Source organism: Lissotriton helveticus, chromosome 2_1, assembly GCF_964261635.1.
Source record: "Lissotriton helveticus chromosome 2_1, aLisHel1.1, whole genome shotgun sequence".
In the NCBI taxonomy this organism is placed as follows: Eukaryota; Metazoa; Chordata; class Amphibia; order Caudata; family Salamandridae; genus Lissotriton; species Lissotriton helveticus.
Genome location: NC_136059.1, coordinates 1,524,709,781 through 1,524,724,739, shown reverse-complemented (window position 1 = coordinate 1,524,724,739; position 14,959 = coordinate 1,524,709,781). Strand labels below are relative to the sequence as shown.

General features: G+C 42.2%; 1 protein-coding gene across 2 annotated transcripts in view; it reads right to left on the bottom strand.

The window, feature by feature from the left end:
- Nucleotides 1–881: 881 nt before the first annotated feature.
- The window catches only part of LOC144818755 (uncharacterized), a 285,822-nt gene continuing 271,744 nt past the window's right edge, over nt 882–14,959 (bottom strand). Inside the window, exons 6-7 of one of the 2 annotated variants that reach the window (XM_078676471.1) lie at nt 10,131–10,238; nt 882–2,592 (exon numbers count right to left, since the gene is read on the bottom strand). In XM_078676471.1, the coding sequence (XP_078532597.1) occupies nt 1,844–2,592; nt 10,131–10,238 (857 nt within the window). In that variant the 3' untranslated portion in view covers nt 882–1,843. The remainder of the gene's footprint in view (nt 2,593–10,130; nt 10,239–14,959) is intronic. The other variant, XM_078676472.1, reaches the window with a different exon arrangement.

Below are 14,959 nucleotides of genomic sequence, written 5' to 3'. Positions count from 1 at the left end.
GTGAGTAGAGTAGTGAGTAGAGTAGTGAGTAGTGAGTGCAGAGTAGAGTAGTGAGTAGAGTAGTGAGTGCAGAGTAGAGTAGTGAGTAGGACATCACAGGCAGCAGCTGTGCAAGCTTTTTACACTCACAAGGAGACCACAGGCAGCTGAGGTGCAATCTTCTCCTACTCACAAGAACGACATCACAGGCAGCAGCGGTGCAAGCTTCTCACACTCACAAGAACGACATCACAGGCAGCAGCAGTGCAAGCTTCTTACACTCACAAGAAGGACATCACAGGCAGCACCAGTGCAAAGTTCTTACACTCACAAGGAGACATGCCAGCAGAGGTGCAAGCTTCTCACACTCACAAGAAGGACATCACAGGCAGTAACGGTGCAATATTCTCACACTCACAAGGAGATCACTGGCAGTACACACCACATGAACACACTCCACAACACATAGCAACAAAACATTGGCATTATAAATGTCATTAGCTCAAACTCAAATAAATCCGAGCCCGATTGCATTTCTAATGCTTGTTGAAAAAGGACATAGATAGGCTACTATGATATGGCCTTTGGCCCTTTTAGCCCATTTATTACTTATGGCACTGCTTTTGTATTTTAACGTGGGACTCCCATCTCGATGACGGGGAATGATTCAGGCATGTGAATCTATGAAAAATACCCCAATACTGGATAATGACTGGACATCAGATGGTAATAGCAATTTAAATAGTAAGGTGGACCTCAGCCATCTGTACAATCCAGCAAAAATGTGACACTTTGGTCTGTTCATGCATTCAAACTGTAGGGCATGCAGCAAACATGTCCTGTGATTGTATGAAATTAGTGTAATACTAGAATGAGATAATGAAAGACAATTCCATGTTGGGTTACACTTTAAAAAAATACAAATGGATGCATGTAATTTAATTAATAACTTTCAAATAACACTTTTACACTGCTGTCAAACAAACAAACTAATGCAGTCACATTGAGATTTAACAGAGGCTAAGAAGCAGGTGCCAAAAGCTTGGGAAAAACTAAAGGTTCTGATATTCAATCTAAATATGATGATTGTATGCGTAAAAGGAAAGATGGCTTAGATAGCTATGGACTCGTCTGACATGAGCCCAATAACCTGTTTGGTTAGTCATGTATCAGGAAGCTGTACAATGTCCCACTTGAGGTTTGTGGACAGTTTGTGTTGCTGTCTATTGCAACCTTTTTATTATCTCATATTTTTTATTGAGGGAAAACCAGTGTGGTCTCTTGAAGGGGGTTGTAACACCTAATGTACAGAGTCAGTATCAGAGTTCTCTATGAACAGCCTATGGATGCAACATCTGTACCTCAATAAAAGTACTTTACAAAAAATATGGAAAAATTGGAAACGTATTCGAGGATACCAGAGACAGAAGCCACCCTCTGTATAATACATTTAGAAAAGGAAACTCTATTGAAACACTGTTGCTTTGACCAAGTGAATAGGTCAAAGGTACAATACTTATTTTTTGCTTGGCAGTGGAGGTGATGGGTTTGCGGTACATTGCATTTTCTGATCTTGATTCATTCTTATCACACCATATAATGGTAAGAACAAATATTTTTCATTTACATACATTTTCACTTCATTCTTCACACGCTGTATTGTTGTAAATAATTGAGTTTTCTTATGTTGTTCACAGGCATTTTATGAAACCATTTAGAAAATACTATATATAGTTTTTCCTACCCAATGTTTACAATCTTTAGTTTTATTAGGTATATGTACTTTTCATATACATTGAAAATAAATATATTTTAAAACTTTGTAGTATATTCTGAATTACTAATAGCAGAGCATCCATTTCTGTTAACCTTCTGTTGCCCAGGTCACACTTTCCAGCTCTCTGACATGTATTTGTTCATGTCTCTTTAGGTTTGAGGAATCAATGAATCTTCTTTCACATACATTACATACATAAGGTTTCTCACCTGTGTGCAGTCGTTGATGTTTAACAAGGTGTGGCAACTGTCTGAAATCTTTTCCACACTGAATACATGTATATGGCTTTTCTCCAGTATGAACTCGCTGATGGATTATCAGCGATTGTGACTTTCTAAAACTCTTCCCACATTCTCTACATATGTATGGTCTCCCCTCAACATATTTTCCCTGATCTGTGTGCAAGTTTGTTGATTCAAGGAACTTCTTTTGGCATTCACTACATATATTTAGTCGCTCACCCTTGCTAGTTTGATGATGTTCGCTGTTACTTGGTGACCGGCTACAGAAATTTCCACATTGACTACAAATATACATTTCCAATCCTGTGTCCATTTCCTGATGTAGAGGTGCTGAATCTTTAGAACTCGTGACATATTCAGTCTTGGTATATGGTCTATGCTCTTGTTTGGAAGCCACAGGGCTTGACCTTTGAGTCATGCTGCTGCGATATTCAGCCCATGCATTTAAGGTGTCTTCTGCTTTGATCCTGAGATGGCTATTGACATCTGATTTATAACCGCACCTTCTTCCCTGTTCGCTGTGTATGGATGTGGCATTGTTCTCCCTGCTGCTTGCTCGCTGCTGATCAATTGAGGGCAACGTCTGGGTAACAGCTAAAGAAGGGACAGTGAAAACATTCAACTCACCACAACATTTTCTGATGTAAATAAATCACACAGATGTATTAACTACAGGTTATAACAATACACTACAGCTCCAAGTTGTGAGACCCAGAAAGTGTGGCTATAGTTGATAATGTTGCATTTAGTTACATACAAACACTGCTTGGAGCTTCTTAGGGGTGGCCATGAGACAGCTTTAGCTATCAGCCACCTTCATATAATCTATAAAAAATAATACATTACAATATAAAATATACACAAAGTAATACAATACAAAGCATTATTATTATTATTATTATTATTATTATTATTAATATACATGATTGACTTTGAGTCAGCTCCTTCAGGCATTACTTTGATGAAGTGTCAATTATATCCTAGATCAGTCCATAGTTATGATGCGCAGAGTGGGGCTATGGGTCAGCCCCCTTCAGCCATTAGCTTTGTTCTCGGTGCCATTCATATCTTCTTCGATCAGCCTACAGACATCCTGTTGGTACTTGGTGCATCATGCAGTGTGAGTGACAGGATTCTGACTGGTTACATCAGTCTCCATCTGAGCCTTAGCGATTATGAGAAATTGCACTTTAACTAGTGTGCTATTCATTAAAAGGGCTTTCTACACAAGATTGTGAGGCAAGTCACCTCATCTAAGATAGGTCCTGCCTCCTCACATTGATTCGACAGCTGTGGTAAACAAGGAGATTCTGTTTACTGATTAACTACAAATTGCTAACCAAATAGTCTTGGAACTCCACATCCCTAAGAAAGTTCCCTTACATCAATACCTATACTGAGCACATACACAAAACAGCCCGACCAGTGGATCCATCATCCAAGAATGTAGCTTCAATCAGACATTCACACTGCAGCGCAGTTATATGAGGGGGATCCCCCTCACTTTCCAATAGAGCTTGAAGGCTGAGTAGTTTCACTTTGAGACCCAGCACCCACTATGCACTGAGCATGCAACATGGCAAACTTGACAGCTTCAGTGATGTAACTGAGGCCAGCTCAAAGTACTGGCAATCACCTTTTAATAAGCCTTCCAGCGCTGACCCGTCATCGCATAGCCAACTTCTTCTGGCTAGCTTTGCCCCTTTGGCCAATCAGCCTCTATTTCATCTTCAGGGCATGGTATGAGGGGGCCTAACATCATTGCAGACATCATGCTTGTTCAGTAGGAAGGTGCTATTTCTTCAGTGAGATTCCATGAATGTAGCCACCACTTGTTACACTGCCAACACAAGTACTACCACTTCCATGGCTGGCATTTCTACAGTAGAAACCAGTAAGACAAAGCGCTACCTTCATAATGGTGGAAGCCTACTGGCTTCCCTAAGAGTTAAGCAGCACAAACTCAGTGGTGGCAGCATACCGTGTAGTGATCAGCAGGAGTGAACATGTCTCTTGTTTAACCTGTCTCTGGGAAGTCTACATGCTCACTTACCTTTTTAAAGTTCAGCTGCCTTGTGCTTAACTCACCTTTTGCCTACATCAGTTAAATGTAAAGTGCTGCTCAGGAGTGGTGACTCTGCGCTGGATGTATGTGTGCCTGAGAAGGGTACATTACATGGATAGAGCAGTGCATGCAAGGTAAGTGCAAGTATTGAATATGTTAACCAGAGAGGAATTCATTACATGAAAGATGTAGTGCTGTGCAGTGCGTGCAAAATGAAAGCATGTGCTGGGTGTATGTGTACTTGAGAGAAGTACGATACATGAAGGATGACGTTTGTGCAGCACGCACATGTTGAGTATCTGTGCTGGCAGTATGTGTTTGCATGTAGCACACAGTGGCACAATACAGAAAGGATAAAGTACTGAGCAGTGTGCAGAGAATGATAAATGTGGGGCTGAATGTATGTGTGTCTATGATGACGCAATCCATGGAGGTGACCGTACTAGACAGTATGTGCTGTGTGCCTGCAAAGATACATTACATGGAGTACCCAGGGTTCCATTTTGAGAAGCCCTGGCCTGCCTGGTGAAGACATGAGGAGCAGAGGAATCCCCTAGACAGATTTGTGTATTACTGCATTCCTGTGAGCTGGTTGGGACACACTGGAGGAAGGGGGAGAGAGAGACTTCCTCTATACACTTCAAAAGGGTGCTCTTTGATTCAGTGAGGCTGACATCCAGGTGTGAACTCTAGTCACATCCCATGGCCTGTGATGTGGGGCTATTAGCTTCGGAGTCTCTCCTGTTGTGACAAACAGCCTTTCAAGAGGAAGAAGAAAGAGTACAACATACACTTCAAAAGAAGCAGATCCACAGCATAAAACTTTAGACCCTAAATCACGTTTGGTATTTAGAAATTAACAATAAGAAGGGGGAGGTTGAGACCTCAAAATCTGTCATCTGCCAGGAAGCCAGATTTGTGAGGAGAGAAAGCTCTGCAAGACTTCTGCCTGTGACCAGGACTGAGGATCAAAGGCTGCTAGTATCCCTGCAGGGTGAGGGGGACATCAACCAGGGAAACCAAAACCACCTGCTTGGGAGCCTGGAAAAGAAAGTCATGTGCAGCCCACTGCCCGCATAGGACCAGACCAGTGTGAGTGCCTGTGATGCAGCACTCACTGGGACATTATAAACCTCCTCACAGCTGGAGCGGATAAGACTAGTTAAGGCCCTATCGGGCCTCGGGCGAACTCACTGCTAGGGCTCTGTGGCGCTAAGACACTTACGACTATTTTAAAAAGATTCTGAGTAGACTTTTGAGTTAATGCCTACTAGTGAGCATTCCCTGGATGTGGCCACCAGTAAATGGGGAATAACCCCTACCACGTTACGAAGAGAGAGTGGGAGAGGGATTTGTCAGCGAAACACTAGTGCCCCGACCTCAAGGGGAAATGTTCTATAGTTTATGTATGAAGCAAAATTAAGTGCTCTAACCTACAGTAAATCAATTCCGGAGGAAAAGAAAATCAGACTGAAACAGGTGATGGACAACCAAAGCATAGACTGAGGAGGAAGCTACTGGGAACAGCCAATGTATTACAGATTAAAGAATAGTGAAGTAGCAGCAGAGTGAGAGCTGGGGAACAGCACCTTCTTGATTGCAAGATTCCTTGATGTTAGAGACAAATACCGTTTATTAAAGGAACTGAGAAAGAAGATAGATCACCATAGAAACATGTGTGAGTGGTGTATGGGGGAAGATTCATGATTTCCTTGCTCATCATAACTGCCAAATTCATATGAATTTTCGATTTTGCATCATACCCACAACATTCCTTCAATAAAAATAAACATTAAAAAAAATCTGTGTATTTTTTAATTGTTTAAATGACAGTCATTGGGTCCTGGCCAAAGCAAAGGAACAAAACCATGTATTCTCAGAACTTACAAGACAGGACTGTAAACAGCAGACTTGGGGCACTGCTTCAACCCAGACCATACCCCAACTACACCATGCTCTGACTATTCCCTGTCTGTTTTGGAATTAAAAATGTTAAAAAGACTAAGCCAAAAGATAAAACAAAGGGCCAGTGCTATCGCCTAAATTCACCTAACACTCCATCGTGGTCTGACTAGATCGCATTCAATACTCAATTTTCACGATCCTGCTACTCTGAGAAGGACAGACTTGAAAAATGCACCAGCCAAAGTCCTCTTGTGACCAGGATCACTATGACAGCTTTTTCCACTCTCAGGCTTTACCTTTGGATTACCTTTAGTTTGAGTTTATAATTCGAAAGCAAGTCAAGAATAAATAAAGCAGCCAGGCTGGGCAGCATAAGCTAAATTTATTTTCTTTGAGGTCAGGTTAAAGCTTCAATTTCTGCAGTAATAGGTTCTGAGCAAGACCTTGCCCGCCAAGGCTGCATCAGCTTCAGACACTCTTCCCTACACCATTGGCTACAGGACATTTCTGAGTCTTCTCGTACCTTCCGGTGTTCTCAAAATGTGGAGGCTACAACCTCAAGCTGTAGGCACCCTTCTTCCGCCCGCACCTCTGCCAACTAAGATGTTGCTCCTGGAGACTGGTCCTTCAGTTCAGAGTCTGTATCCAGAGACAGATACCTTGCCTAACAATCCAGCACACAGTTCACATTAAGGGTGACACACCCTGACCATGCTTGGGCCTGCCACAACCAGGTATTCTGTCACCTGTCTCTTTTACCACACCTCCAGAGAAGTGACTTCTCTATAGCTAATCCAGGGACCTCATGTGGCACTGAGAGTTCTTTTTCCCCCAAGACCATTTTTATTCATTTTAGCATAGAAGGCGATTGATAATAATATTATAATGTTACTCTATTGCATACGTTTTCAGGTATTACATCATCCTTTCCACTACAATGTTAATTTTTTTTAGTTCAGTAACATTAGTAAAACATTAACCAATAACAGAGTGGGGTCACGAAAGAGCCGTATAGTAGGAATTGCTCATGTGGTATCAATGTTAGGCGGAAGTTGTCTTCACAACTCAGGGTTGAACCCACACTGTACCCTTAACTCGTCTTTTGGGCCTCTACAACTTAATTTATGGGTCAGTATACCCTCAGAGACTTGAGGTTGGTAACCCTTGTGATCACACCCTCATGTTCCCCTTCTGCCTGTGTCTACTCACTATCACAGATGTAATCTACAGGTAAATGTAAGTAAACAGCTAGCTTCTCTGTGTAACCAACCCTCTCCAGTCAAACCATTTAGTGGTCCTTCTACCATCCCATAGACATTCATTTTACTGCAGATCTTACCCTCCAGGTATTGCACTTTGAAAACGGAATGTTATATTATCACTGTCTTTTGGCACAGGTATCACATAGTGCAGTCACTCGTACCTCCTTCACGAAGGCGTCCTAGAAGTACTTTTTAGAACTCGCAGGAACCAACATCTGAACTTCAGGAGTCACTTCCCGACTAAGGATCACAATGGCATACTACACTTTCATCTCCTGGAGACAGCCTCCCTTCAATGCTACTTGACAGCCCTGTGGACTGCCAACTGGTTTCAGACTGCTTAAGAGGAGTGCCTCACTTGCCCTCTGGCTGATTGCAGTCAAAGTAGCAGCCCTTTTCATACAGCCTCATCCACCCTTTGTGCCCACCCTCCTTTTTCCCGGCAATGGTACGAGTCTTCACTCGTTATCGTTAGCTGGGAGCCCTGACCACACACATTTTGTGGTTTCACCTTCTTATACAGACTGTAACTGACTCATAGATCAGTCTCCCTCTCAAGCTGTTTAAAAGCCACCACATTTCCGTACTTTTCTGCCCTTCATCCAGCCAGTCAGTGAAGTCAATTAGTCTTTATTGACACCTTTTTTTGAGGCATCCTCAAAATCCTCCAATGACTTCTGAAACACTTTGATGAGATCTCTACAGCTCATGAAATATTCTACTGAACAATAAGTCCTTCATGTGCGATTTTTTACTGTGCAGCGCCTCACTGATGGCCAGAACTGTGCCCTTCTCCTGAATTGGTAAGTTCTCCCACTGTATGGTCCACTAATGCCGATTCTAATGAAATTAACCACTTTTCTACATCATCACCAACAACAAAGCGAGGCTTCACATATTTTGGTAAGTGGGGTTACAAATTCCCAACCACTGGTGTTTACTCACCATTCTGTTGCAAACACCACCAGTAATTGGGTCTTAGCTCACCTTTTTCTCCTCCAAGGCCACTTTCTCCTAGAAGGGCTGTAAGTACTCTCATCTCTTAGACCACTTTGTCAGACTTTCTTGCCGTTTAGTTTTGCATTCGTTTTTTTGGAGCTCACAATCCTCTAGTGAGGCATGGCTGAACACCGCAGCCATGCAGGACTAAATGAGACAGATGCCTTTCAGCAAGGTCCTGCTAACGCCTTTTTCTTTCCAGTAAAAAAGCTCAGAACAAGACAAATACTGAGGTTTCATGGGTGGCTGCATGACTTTGTCTCAGACTTCTGTAGATTATAAATGACTAAGGCCCAACTTTTAACATGTGCACAATATGTTCCTCTCACACTTGGAGCTGGCACTACAAGAATGCCAAGGAAGTCTTACAGGTGTTCAGGTCCCAGATAAAAGTGGGAGACAAGCTCAACCACTCACATCAGTAATGATTCCATCAAAGTCCACTCCAATCTTCTTCCACCTGCTCAGCTGGTTCTTCTCTAGAGAAGCCCTCCCTTTCTCCCTTTATATCCCTCTTTGTCCTTTATGCCCCTGAAGCTACAGGAGGACAGCTGGTCTGACGAGAATAAGCTCCTCTTGCCATTCGATACAAGTCGCCAGCAAAAAAAAGGCCTCAGTACTCCCCCCCCTAAAAGTCAGCAGATACCTCCTGTTTTAGTCTTCACCAAGTCCAGATGTATCCCGAGAAGCTGGATGTGGGAAGCTTTTCTTATAGTGGTAATTAGCCAGTAGCTGGTGCTAAATCATCACCCAATCCAAAGAAAAGTCCCACAATCCACTGGCTGCCCTTGTTTGCTTTACTGCAAATAATCACAGAACACCCTGCTATGGTGGATTCAAGAAGGCAGAATCCCTGTGCCAGCATGCAGAACACTGAATCCCCACCCAAGACCAGTCTTGTGTAATGAAGAAACTAACATGAAAACCGACCCTGGCTGGTTCTAAGCTGGTGTCCCCTTCTGTGGTGAGTAGACATACCCTGGCCAAGAACAGAGCAGCTTTAAAGGCCCCTTTAACATCATAACACTTTTGACCATAAATATGCTACTCTGGAAGGCTCCTGGTCCTTTTCTGTAAAGGGTAATATGTTGTACTATCCACTCCCCTCTCCGACATTCAAGGTAAAGCAGCCAGCAATTGCGTCTCTCTGCCTTCTTGCCAACAGGCCCGCTATGGTCTTTTCTACCTTCCCAGAAATATATTTCAAAATGTTGTAATTATGCTATTACTGTCTCTGGAGGAGTGAGAGCCTGGCAGAGCTTAATTCATTGCTGTTCATATTGTGAGCAAGACACAAATCAGTTTTCATAAAATTACTTTTGCAGTATAAGAAGCATCTACATTCAGATAAGTATTACAAAACTGTGCAGATGGTTTTTGTATGCATGTTCTCATGTGACTTATGGAAATTCTAACATCTGTCCAAAGGCAGGCTTTTACTATAAGAAAGAGCCATCACAATATAGCAGCCAGCAAAACAGCAGTTGTATCTTTTCAAAGCATAGGTACACCAGTCTCAATATTTAGCATGTCCCCCCTTTGCATATTATGCACTCAGCTTAGTGGCTACAATGTTGCATAGGAGTGACTCAGCTAATGTTAAACGTTGGCTGCTAGGCCACAACTTTACTTTGTTAAGTGCTGATGCTGTTTTTAGGCTAAAGCTATTTAGCACAACACTGATGCAGGTTTCTGACATTGATCACATGCAGCACCATCAGGGACAACAAAACAGCAAGGCATAGTGAGGGACATGATGCAGGGTTAACAGAAACGTGTGATAGTAAGTAAAGGTTCAAACATGTAGCCCATTGCGGCCGATTGAAAGAGGTTAACATATACTAGATGTTGCTGAAAGAGAGCGAGTGCTGCCCAAGTGTTTTACTAAACTGTTAACTCACCGGACAACCTCTTGTTTTCTCTTCTTTCAAAGCACTGAAAGCCCAAAGCATGGTTCTCGTCCACTTCGTTTAGTTCAAGTGAAACAACTGCTTTGATGGTCTCATGTTCTGTTTAAGGAAACAATTCGAATAAAGACAATATTCAACATGGCAGTGGCATCTGAAGATTCTGCATTCTAAATTAACCCTACATATTGTTATATGTAGGATATTTATGGAAGAATAAACCAAGGTAGGTATGAAAAAACTGACCCATGAACCTTGGTCACTGCACAGCAGGCACCCACACCTCTTTTCTGCTGAATATTTTATTCACACACTAAACTGATATTTTCAACCATTCTAAGTAGAACACACTACATGAAACACCATACATTTTTGTAACCTGGGAACATCTTGGTGCAATCGCAAGAAAGTCATTAACTGAACATAATGAAACATTTCTGAAAACTAAATCATGCCATTATAATCTTAGTTACATCAAGAAAACTAGTTTGCAGGACTAGGGATGCTGCTAGCTCGTTCACCTTGACTTTGGTAAAAGATCTGGAGCTGTACCACATAACAAGCTATTAAGTAAACTGGTACAAACAAGCAGTGTAGTAGAAATGATGGTATGGATAAATGTGGTTACATGACAGCGGACACGATTTACCCATCTTTAATGGTAAATGGCGCATCTATAGACAGGAAGAAGGATCCAAAGGAGTACATTAAGTACTTGTACCGTTTCATGTATAAACAAAGTTCCCAGGAGTTGAAACATTCTACTGAATTAACAATATATTGCGTTAAAAGGTGTCATTCATAAGCCTTCCATGTATCACTAGCTACTTCTTCAGATTACGATTGATTTACAGACACTAAAGATCTGTTGTAGGGGGCGTGGCCAAGATGGCGGCACGGTAGGACGCAAAACTCTGCTCCTCTGGCTCCGCTAAATCATAGCTTTGTATTTGCCCCATTCCCTGGCTTGCAACTCACGGGAAATTAGCTGGTACCGATCCCTGATGCCTCCGGTGTGGCGGTGAGACCGATTGCGGACAGCATAAGCGCTCCTGCCGGGCTTTTGCTGAAGATCGCGCTGGGGCTCCTGTAAGCGCAGCGGCGACCGCAGGGTGTTAAGTAAAGTTCAGATCATTAGCCTTTTAACGTAACTTTATTCCAGGTAATTAACGACACACCGGTAAGAGAGGCAGCGCTCCGGTCACCAGTTCACCATAATGGACAGCTGCAACTGTCATAATAAACTGTCAACTCAACTGTCAGCTGGCATAGGACAATGCCATCTGAGTAATGCATGCAAATGCGTGGAGGCGCGCGGCAGGGACGGGGGCATGCAGGGGACAAACGCAAAAGGGAAAGATTACCAACGTAACACATCTCCTTGCGGAGGGAAGGAAAAAAAAGAAAGAAGAGAAAAACATGTAACTGTTAGTCACACACGAAATCCTTGTACTTCATGGGCCTGACCACAAGGCATCCATGTCAACATGGGTAACTGGTTTCTTCCCCGTTGTCATCATCTGTGTTTAGTCCAACATCGGACCTCTAGTTGTTCTCTGTTCCAGAATCACTGGTGGTGTTGCTGTCAACAGGGTCCATTTCTTCCGTAATGGCTTTCACTAAGTCCTGTCCATCCCCCAACGTGGACGAATGAATTTCACAGGAGGATTCGTCAATGTCCTCTGATCCGCAGAACTCGTGCTCTCCAATAGACTCAATATGCATCCAGTTCGCTCCTAAGTCTACTTCAGGGTGTGGACGTTGTAAGTGTTTTTGTGTCTCCTCACCGTCATTCTCGGACTCCTCATAGTACAACCGGTCATAGTAATCCTTTTTGTTGTTGTGCTCTAGTCTTCCCTTACTCGTACATTCATCTCCATCCAGGTCAGTGTCACCAGCCTGATAATCCTCTTCCTTAGGATACTTCCTGGACCAGACCACACTGCGTCTAAGCCTACTCATACAACTGATTTCCTCCCCATCGTCATCATCTGTGTTTGGTCCAACGTCGGTCCTCTTGTTGTACTCTGTACCAGAGCCACTGGTAGTGTTCCTTTCAACAAGGTCCACTCCTTCCGTAAGAGCTTCATCTAAGACCTGTCCTTCCTCCAACGTGGACGAGTGAATTCCACAGGAGGATTCGTCAGAGTCCTCTGTTCCGCTGAACTCGTATTCTCTCCTGGACCCAATATGCATCCTATTCTTCCCTAAGTCTACTTCAGGGTGGGGACGTTGTAAGTGTTTTTGTGTCTCCTCACCCTCATTCTCTGACTCCTCATTATACAACCAGTCATAGTGATCTTCTTTGTTGTTGCACTCTAGTTCATCCAGACTCGTAACATCTTCCCCATCCAGGTCAGTGTCACCAGCATAATTTTCCCTTGCCTTAGGCTTGCACTCAGCCAGTGCAGTTGCATGCCACACTTTACCATCTCTGAGGCGGGCAGAATTACAAAAGTCCTCTTCTATCCCCATGGGTTGTGTTAACATACATTGTCCCTTTTTGACAAATACACTCTTTTCCACTCTTTCTCCTTAACTTTTTTTGATCTCGAATTCTTTGCTTATATATTTTTCATCATTTTTTTCCATGTAAATACTTTGTTTTAGTTTGATGTTATCCATTGCTGCTTCGCCTGTCCATTCAGTTCTCCTTGCATCCCATTTCCATCCTACATTGTCCTTAGATTGTGGTGTTCTCCCACTTAACAACTCAAAATGGGTATATTGTGTACTATCGTTTTAAGCCAACCAACTCACTGGTTCTGAACTGTTGGGATTTAGTGTTATTCCTAATTTTCCCTGCTCTTTCCATCCCAGTACAGAAGGACCTTTTTCTGAAATGTATACCTTACTCCTGGTATTTCTCTCCTTGAAACCCAATTCCATCTCTCTGCATCCAACCAAGTCAATGATTTCACCTGTGTATGTTTTTAGGGTTATGTCGGCTTCCTTGAACTCGTTTCCTAGTTTTCCTGCTAATTTACTCTTCCATATATTCTTGTTAACAATTGTGCAATGTGACCCTGAATCAGCGACTATATCTATGTCAACTCCTCCTATGGTGATGACACACTCAGGTTTTTTTTTACATTCATCCTCCTTCTCTTTGGTATCTCCATCTGTTATGATGAGCACACATAGGTTGTATTCCGACTCATCCGATGATTCAGATTCTTCTTCCTCACTCTCTTCTACATACCTCACTTTCCCCTTAACTCTCCTGTAGCACACTTTTTTAAAATGTCCAATCAGTCCACATTGGGTACACTTACTGTTCCTTGCGGGACATTCCCAATTATCTGCCAAGTGTTTGTTGCTTCCACATCGGACACATTTTTGTTCCTTGTAATTTCTAGTTTCACTTTTTGTTTCATTTTCTTCCTCCATTCTATTTTTCCTTATTGTTTGCATCTTTTTTCCGCAGCTTATTCTAGCTACCAATCCAGCTTCTTCCTGTTTGTTCTTATCCTCTTTTAACACTGCTTTTGCATACTGACCAGTTAATTCTTTTTTCTTTACTATTTCAATTACTTCCTGGAGTGGTTTCTCTCCTCTGGCCCATAATGCGTCCTGTAAGTCTGGATTCGCCGCACACATTACAATTTGGTCTCTTATCAAGTCGTCATGCATGTTTTCGAATTTGCATGTCAGTGCTAAATTTTTTAAAGCAGAGACATAGTCCTCTATGCTTTCCTCCTTTCCCTGTTTACGCCTATAAAATTTGTACCTGTTAACTGCTACACATACAGTTGGCTTGTAATAATTGTCTAAGTCTTCCATGGCAATATTAAACACATCTCCTTCATCTACTCCTCGTGTTTTTTTTGTGATGTTGTTGTACACCTTCAGACCACCAGCCCCTAAACAGTGTAGCAGTATCTTCTACTTTTCCTCAGCCGGTAAAGTTTCTTCAGGCTTGTCAAAAGTCGTTATATAGTTATTGAAGAATTCTCTCCACACCTCCCACTTTATTTCCGGTTCTCCTTTTCCTTTTAGAAAAGATTGTGGGGGTGGTAGATTGTATATGTTGCCTGTTGCCATGTTTATTATATATCAGTATCTTCCCTTTCAATTTTTTCCAATATTTTTTTTAAGTGCTTATTTTAATGTATCTCCTTTTTTATTTTTTTACATTTCTGTTCTATTTCCTTTTCAATAAAGTTTTACATTCAATTTCTTGTTTCCTAATATTCCTTACTTTTATTCTCACTGTTACTTCTGCTCACTTATTAATTATTTATTTATCATTTTTCTTCTTAATAAACGCTTCTGGTGCTTTTAGGTTATTTCCTTTCTTTCAATATTAACACTCGCGTTTCATTTCCCTCACTTAGACGACTAACGCGGTGACTTCCTCACTCAAAATGGCCCCTTGACGCCAGTTAAGTCGTCACGTTTGCTCCTGGATGTACGCTGTAGTTTTGAGGAGACTATCGCCTCACACGCTTCCCGCGCCGCCTCAAATCAATTTCAAAACACTGTATTGGGGAATTAACTTTGCTCCCTCCTCCGCTCACTCCTCCTCCTACCAGCATCCAAGGCTCACCTCATAAACCTTGCGCAGATTCTACGGATCGTCAACTTCAGGTTTTCTTTATTCTTTTATTATTTCATTTCCTCACGATCTCCCAAAGTTCAATCTGTATTCTCATAGACTTACGGAGAGTGCGCTGTATCCTTGACTCATAAATTATTCATGTATTTCCATACACTTCACGATGCCTTCCCGCCGCCTTCTTTTTAAATTAGATGTTTTCCTTGTCGTGGGTTCTTCAGTGTGTCATCGCTCGTCGCCAAATTTGTTAAGTAAAGTTCAGACC